Source organism: Epinephelus moara, chromosome 5, assembly GCF_006386435.1.
Source record: "Epinephelus moara isolate mb chromosome 5, YSFRI_EMoa_1.0, whole genome shotgun sequence".
NCBI lineage: Eukaryota > Metazoa > Chordata > Actinopteri > Perciformes > Serranidae > Epinephelus > Epinephelus moara.
The window spans coordinates 2,401,903-2,409,564 of NC_065510.1; the positions used below are offsets into that span (position 1 = coordinate 2,401,903).

The 7,662-nt window shown below is 42.8% G+C and overlaps 1 protein-coding gene across 4 annotated transcripts in view; it reads right to left on the reverse strand.

The window, feature by feature from the left end:
* The window catches only part of vps54 (VPS54 subunit of GARP complex), a 41,761-nt gene that overhangs the window by 17,264 nt on the left and 16,835 nt on the right, over positions 1 to 7,662 (reverse strand). For all 4 annotated transcript variants that reach the window (XM_050043703.1, XM_050043701.1, XM_050043702.1 and 1 more), the window contains 8 exons: positions 7,327 to 7,382; positions 6,014 to 6,110; positions 5,408 to 5,748; positions 4,887 to 5,016; positions 4,296 to 4,477; positions 2,542 to 2,654; positions 744 to 807; positions 479 to 584 (listed from right to left, as the gene is read on the reverse strand). In XM_050043703.1, the coding sequence (XP_049899660.1) occupies positions 479 to 584; positions 744 to 807; positions 2,542 to 2,654; positions 4,296 to 4,477; positions 4,887 to 5,016; positions 5,408 to 5,748; positions 6,014 to 6,110; positions 7,327 to 7,382 (1,089 nt within the window). The remainder of the gene's footprint in view (positions 1 to 478; positions 585 to 743; positions 808 to 2,541; positions 2,655 to 4,295; positions 4,478 to 4,886; positions 5,017 to 5,407; positions 5,749 to 6,013; positions 6,111 to 7,326; positions 7,383 to 7,662) is intronic.

Sequence of the window (7,662 nt, forward strand, 5' to 3'; positions counted from 1 at the left end):
ATAGCCTGTAACCATGACAACTGTGTGACACAAACTCAGTGCTTTAGTAATTAAATAATGTCGGGCTCGGTCGGGTTCGGACAGAAATATGCGGCCCGTGCTGCACTCTAATGGAAATGCACGTGACGGGTTTTTTTTTTTTACAATCTAGGAACCATTTGCAGGAACCATTACTCCAAATGTGATGGAACCGGTTCCAGAACCAGAACTTTGGACCCAGTTCCAAAAAAGAACCGGATCCGGATCCCAACCCTAACCCTGCTACAATGCTGTCATGAATAAATGAGACCAAATGTAGCATTAATGAACTTTATAATTCACATTATATGAAGACGTAATTTACTTTTTAAGCAACAAGATCTCACCCTTCCCATCACCCTCATCCTACCCTTAACCTCCACTCTTTAACGTAACACTTCATGACCAGCTAACCGCTAACTGAACACGATGTGGTCTGAGGGTTCGAGGTGGTTCTGACCTTGAGGAGGTCCGACAGACGTGTCAGCATGTCGGTGGCGATGGATGGGATGTCGTTAACACACTGACAGTATTCCAGAAAGATCCGGATCAGCAGCAGAACCGTCCTGAAAACAAAAACAAAGAGACAATGGTCACAAACAAACTCCTCACAGGTCAGTGTCCTGCCGTCTTTTATCGTCCTACAGTAACAGTACTATGTGCTTTGGTTTAACTGCTGTGTTACATCAGGAATGTTCCATCTGTAGCTGTAGGAGGTCACGTACCCAACGACAGCGTATTTCTGCCCGTTGACGAGCAGGAACTCGGTGGGCTTCCTGTCCTCTGGACCTGCACACAGGAAGTCAACATGTCACAGCTGAAGTCTTCAAATCTTCACATACATTAACGGAGCTCTGTTTGCTCTGAGAAGTGAGGTCTCTCTGATGATTATCATAAATGATTCCCAAACAGATTATTGATTACAGCTCATATTTCCTGTCTTTTATCAGAGTGAAGGTCAAACAGGAGCTGATCCACACCCACGATGTTGTATTAAGTATTTATGGAGCACTTTCTGTCCTCTATCTGACAGACGGATACACGTCCATGTCCACAACAACATCTTGCATCCTTCAATGCAGAGTCCCTTTGTGTCAACACAACAAGCAGCCAATCAGAACACCCACATCTAAAACTTTATGTGTCAGAGCTGTTGAAGATCACCAGTTCCTTTTTGGCTGAATAAAGCTTTAATGAAAAAGGACATGTGCTGTTGCACTATTTTTAGACATGTAGCCGTAGCTAACTTCCCCCTGAAATCCTTTTTTGTCCACTGAACAGTAGGGATGGGAATGAGATCCGGTATAACGGGCCCTGAGGCCGAATTGTTAAAGACCGTAGTATCGATAAGCTCCAACGTTAACAGTTCTGCTAGTTTATAAGAGATATTTCTTGTTCATTTAGGTCACATAAACATTATCTTGTACAGTATTTATCTCACCAACTCTGTTTCTAATTTGCAGTAAGATGAAGACATTCATCACTGATGCATTTCTGCTGTTCAACCCAGAGGAGAGCTCTCTGTGTCGGAGCCTCACAGCCTGCTGCATGTGCGTGGGGCGGGGCCACGTCTGCCACTCTGCGTCACACCATGCTCTCAGTGACGATGGCAGAGGGCGCAAAATGCTCCTAAGTATAGTTATACTTCACAAGAATTAATGCCGACACTGCTTGTTGCCATAAGTTCAACAACTTCTTTGCATGTGAGGGCAGAAACACGAGCAATCTTTGGACACATCTAGACAAAGTGAATCACATACAAGTGGAGAAATGCTCCATTTTCGACCACCTAGCTCGTAGTTCATCTCCCGTTACCACATCCACCTCGGGTATGTTATAGTCTAGAACAGTGGTTCATTCAGGTTGCTGAGGTTTCTGCCATTTTTCTCTCGTTAAAGGGATTTCTGGGGAGTTTTTCCTTGTCTGCTGTGATCTGTGATATTGACTTCAAAACAATGTTGTTGCAGAATATTAATTTATATACTGTACTAACATACATAGAAAATAAAGCAAGGTTGATTCTGTTCTTAGTTTGTTTAACTTTTTTCTCTTAAAAAATCCAAAAGAACTGATAAGAGCACCGTTAAAAGTACCGGATCGATAAGGACATGTAAGAGTAGTAGTATTGTTAAAACCTTAATGTTCCCATTCCTACTGAACAGTCAGACATTTTGGTGAGGACAGTTTGTCCCTGAAGCTCAGCTGCAGCTGAAAAGAAGACCAGCACACTCAGACACTAAACTAAGACCATGCAAACTGTAAACTATAAATTAGCACACGCATGGATTGTGCAGAAAAAGGAAATCATGAAGTGTGATGTTACAGAGTATGATAACATCCACATCACCCATGTGTGTAAGTGTTTTATAGTAAAATGATTATCAGCCAGTTCCAGTAACTTCTGTTATTACAGTTTTGGGAGGTTTTCGGAGGCGTTGTTGATGCATTGGAAACAATGTGAAGCAGAAGCAGAGGGGCTGTTGAAGCTGGTATGTGTTAAAGGTTTTGGTGTTTTTTGGTCACCTGGGATTTTGCGCTCTGGTAGTGTTATTCTTCCATCAGCAATGGAGTTCACAAGATCCTGAAACTCAGCAGGAACCTCCGCCTGCTTCCAGCGCTCGTTATCCAGGAGGAGGCTGCAAATAAACGACAAACAACATCAGGACACACAAACAGAGCCGACGCTGCAAAACAAAGAACTGGAAGAGTTTAAAAAGTTAAACTCAACATTATAAAAGCAGGAACTAAATCATATGAACATTCCTCAACCTTTTCATGTTTGATACCGATATAAACTTCAGTGATTGAATGTAACTAAGTACATTTACTCAAGCACTGTACTTAAGTACAAATATGCAGGACTTGTACTTGACTTGAGTATCTTCTTCTCACGTCACTTTCTGATTCTATTTCACAACATTTATCTGACAGCTTTAGTGACTTTACAAATTCAGATTGTTGCACGAAGAACAAAGAGTTAATAATACTGGATGTTTTCTTGGGATTGTCCCAAACTGGGTTTTTGTCTCAGGCTGCTGTCAGCCCTAGAGTCGTCTCCTTTGGACTGAATCAGGGACTCATGTTGTTCCAAAGTTGTATAATTGCCTAGAGTTGGTTCGTGTTCTCACGTCAGTATTTACAAGAGGACCAGATCAAATGCCTTGTGTGAGAAAGCTGCTCTTGATTGGTCAGAATTTCCATGTGGGAAAAATCCAGGAAGTAAAGCAAACGTTGAAGAAGAGTACACTTGCAAGATAAATGTGACACTTTCTAATGTCACAATGGAGGGACAACTACGCAGGTTGATTTTAGCGCTGCTCATCGTGGACTATATTGCTGTCATTGTTCATTTTAGTCAAACCATACAGTTTGAAAACGAGGCGCGGCTCCAACTAGAAAACAATGTTTTGATGCATTGGATGTGCTGAATGTGCATATTAAGGCAGTACAGGAGGAGGTGCACATTAATAATCCTCCAGGACTGTAACATGCTCATGTTTAACCCAAACAATGTGTCATGTGACTGCAGTTGCTTCACATCCAGGTCGGAACACCTTCTCACCACAAACCAACCGCACCAGAGTTCCTTTGGAACCAGACTGAGACCACCTCTTCAAGAAGGTCTCGGTCCGGTTGTTTTGGTGTGTTCACACCTGAGTGTGATTGCTGTGTTCACACCTGCCCAAACGAACCACACTGAGGAGGCAAACCAACTTGAGTTTGATTGAACCGAACCAAACAGGGCAGGTGTGAAAGCAGCCTTAGCTTGAGTTTGATTGAACCGAACCAAACAGGGCAGGTGTGAAAGCAGCCTTAGACTCAAGTATCTCTGAACTTGGAGACTCTTTATCTGGGACACATTGTGTTTTTGAAACAGAGGAGAGACACAAAGCTGCTGCAGGCCAACTTGGCTGCAAGTAAGAAATCAGTCACTATAGAACAGCTAAACCCAGCACCACCTACTTTGAAAGATACGTATGTAATAATTTTAGAAATATTTAAAATGGAAAAGTTGACCTTCTCTTCAAGGATCCAAAAGAACATATTCAATTAAATCTGCAATAAATTGATCAAATTTATGCCCACATTAAGAGCAGACTTTGTAAAACTCCACGACTGTTTCTTCTTCCTCTCCCCTCCTGATACGAGCAGTAGAAATGTAAACTCCCTTAGTTCTAGTGTATGTAGTCAAGTTCATGTACAGAGTTTGGGCAGATATGAATGTGTACGAGTATATCTTCCATATTTGTGTACTTCATATTTGAGCTGCAGGTAACCTGAGTTTGGTCTTGCGCTCTTCGTGGAAGCGGTGGACGAAGCGGTTGGCCTGGCTCTGCAGCGCCCCCCTCAGGGAGACGCTGCGCCTGCCGCACAGCTCCTCGGTGTCCCTGACGAAACCCTCCACGGCCTGAGAGAGGCACACGAACTCCGCCGAGCTGAGACGCTCCAGAGAGCCGTCCTGTTGGAGACAGAGACGATACCAGAGGTCAAACCAAATCTTAACATTTATGAAAACATTTCTAGGTTTGAATAAGTTTTGTTGAATTCAGTGAGTTTTCCTCTTCGTAAAAACAAACACATGAGAATATCGACCTCTGCAAAAATGAAACAAACTGGAGCATCATGAGAGACGTGGACACACTCTGTTTAGGCTGCTGTTGTTTAACTTCACCTTTCTGCATCGATGTGATCCTGAGTGCACCTATTTAGTTTCTGACATTTGAATTAAGCAGTTCGGTGTCGGCTCATTTCGTATACAGACATTAGGAAATAATATTCATATATAAGATAATTATCTTATGCGATAATAATGTCGTCATTAGTGTCTGATGTGAGCTGATTACTGAGAGGTGGTGTTTATATCGTACCTTGGCTCTGGCTGTGAGGACTTTGACACAGCGGTCATGGCTGACGTCGGACGCGTTGTAAAGCAGCTCCTGGATGTTATTGATCACACGGTTCAGCTCCAGATCAGTGGGCATCATGTTCTCACCGGACCTGAACAAAAACACACACACACTCACTGTCTGACACATTTACAGACAAAACACATGAAAACTTCACCTGCCATCTTAAAATTATCATGTCATTAACACAGGGTTCACCCTGGACAGGTCACCAGACTATCACAGGGCTGACACACAGAGACAGACAACCATTCACACTCACATTCACACCTACGGACAATTTAGAGTCACCAATTTGAACTTGAAAACATTATTTAATTCCAAGCCTCGAGGGAGTTACTGGTCAAAATATAAATGTTGTTCATAACCACGTCATCATCTGAGCAATCTGTGTCAACATGTTTTCTGTCAGAGTTACAGAACGAACCAAACTGAACCCCAACAAAGCTCGTTACTGCTGAAGGTAAAGCAGAGTGACGTACATGAAGCTCTGCTCCCTGCTGACGGAGGTCTCTGATGTCCCGGACGCAGAGTCGCTGCTGGCTGCCTCCGCCCGACTCTGCTGGATCCTGGAGCCCACAGTGGAGCTCTGATCCTGGACCGCCTGCTGCTGCTGCTGCTGCTGCTGGGCGTCATTCAGAGCGTCGCTGATGAACAGACCCTCGTGGGTGAGGTAGGCCAGCTCGGCCTCCCCCTGCAGGAGCGACGTTCCGTGGGGAGCCTCCTGGACTGAAGCTCCCGACCCGACCTCCTCCAGGAGCCGGTTCTTCTGGTTTGATGCCAGAACCTCCAGAACCACGTTTTTAACCACACTCAGAGTGGCCTGGGAGACAGATGGGAATAAGATGGCAAATAAACAGATGACAGATGGGAAATAAAAGACGCATCCAGTCATGTTTTGATAACACCTGAGCCGGTTAAGCGCTTGAATAATCTTCTACGTAGACCTCTGCTCATCGATTAGTCTGTTACATTTACATTTCTTTTATTACCACATCTATGATACCTGAGCCTTCCTCTGAACACTGACTGAATGAGATGAGTCAATCACGCAGGATCATTTTCTGTAGCTGAGACATTTAACTCACCTTGATCCTCTGCAGGAAGAGAAGGAAACTCTCAAAGACAGTTTTCAGCAGCTCAAACCACTGAGGGAACGTCATCAGACGCATCTGGTCAGCTAGCCTTGACACACACACACACACATTTTATATAAAGTCAAAGACATCCTGTGACATGAGAGTCATTTCTATATCATAATTAGGGATGTCCCAGTCACCTTTATTGATAAATGAGTCATTTATCTGCCGATACAGAGTCCTGATCTGATGCTTTTATTCATAGACCAGTGGTTTACAAACTTTTTGTCCCCGAGGCACACCAAAGGGCGAGCCAAAACCTCAGTGCACCTGTGTTTATATCTGTGCACAACAGCTTCTAGAACATGTCATCACTCTTATCACGACATAACATGATAAAAATAAGAAAAGGTAAGACAGCTTTCATGATTCTGTCTACTGACAGTTTTTTCTCTTTTATTTCAGCAGTAGGTCGTCTTCGCTGGTGCTTTGTTGTAATTTGCTGCGTCCAATAAAGCGACCAATCGTCCAACTCACAGCTTTCTCCTTTAAATGTTATCATCCCTCACACTGGCTGCCCATCAGGGCCTGTGATGTGTCACACACTAACAATTCCCACATAAAAATAGCAACAAACAGGTTCCCTGTGAAGATTTCTTAAATTAAACTGAATTAAATTCCATTTTTTAGCTAGTTTGTCTCCTTATTAGGAAATGAGTGCACACAACACACTGATACATTCATTCATTTTCCTTAACCGCTGTTAGGGGTCGTGCGGAAACCAGTGCGTGGCCTCCTGGGAGCTCCTGGGAACATTATCTACCTTCCATTTATGAGACTCAACAGTCCTGATTCCTCACAAAGTTTAAAGTGATGACCTTTAATGTCAGTGCTGAATGATTCACCTCTGAATTAATCACACATCTTATCTAAAGTTAATCACTTTTAGCTCTTTGAGCTTTAACTTCATTTATATAGCGCTTTTAAAGTTATTACTATTATTATCATTAAAAAAAACAGAGAATTCCTGTTAGAACAATAAACTCACTAAAAAGAAACAACTGTACTCTAGAGAAGGCGATACAGGTGACATGTAACTGTGACTTTAAACCACAATATTGATATATATCATGATATAATACATTTAAAAAGAAGTTTACAGTCTATGATGTCCAGCAATATGTGACAAATCCAGGTCACACTGATGTAGTTCAATTTGTAAATGCCACAGTAAAGTAACAAAACCAATATGTGATCACAGTATATGACAGTTAGCAGAGTGTCACCCTTTGAATCAGCTTACATTCACATTTCTTACTTACTTAGTGACGACTTCAGTGTCAATTTCTTCTATGTGCAAAACATTTTCTGCCACACACTGAAAAACACAAACACGACAGATGAGGAGAGTTATGTCATTACATAATAAACAGGACTGCCCCCACGAACAGTTGACCAAACGGTAGTCGACCAATTAGGTAAACGGGAAACTATTATGAGCTGCGCCTTGTCAGAATGAATCCAAACCTATATGACTGGAGCATGTGTGACTTTAATTTGAAAGGACAGACACAGGAAGTGTCCACGCTCAGCAGTCAGACAGGAGTCAGGTTAATCTCCAGGGCTGGTACCTGCGGTTATTCCACAGGCTAGTTAAT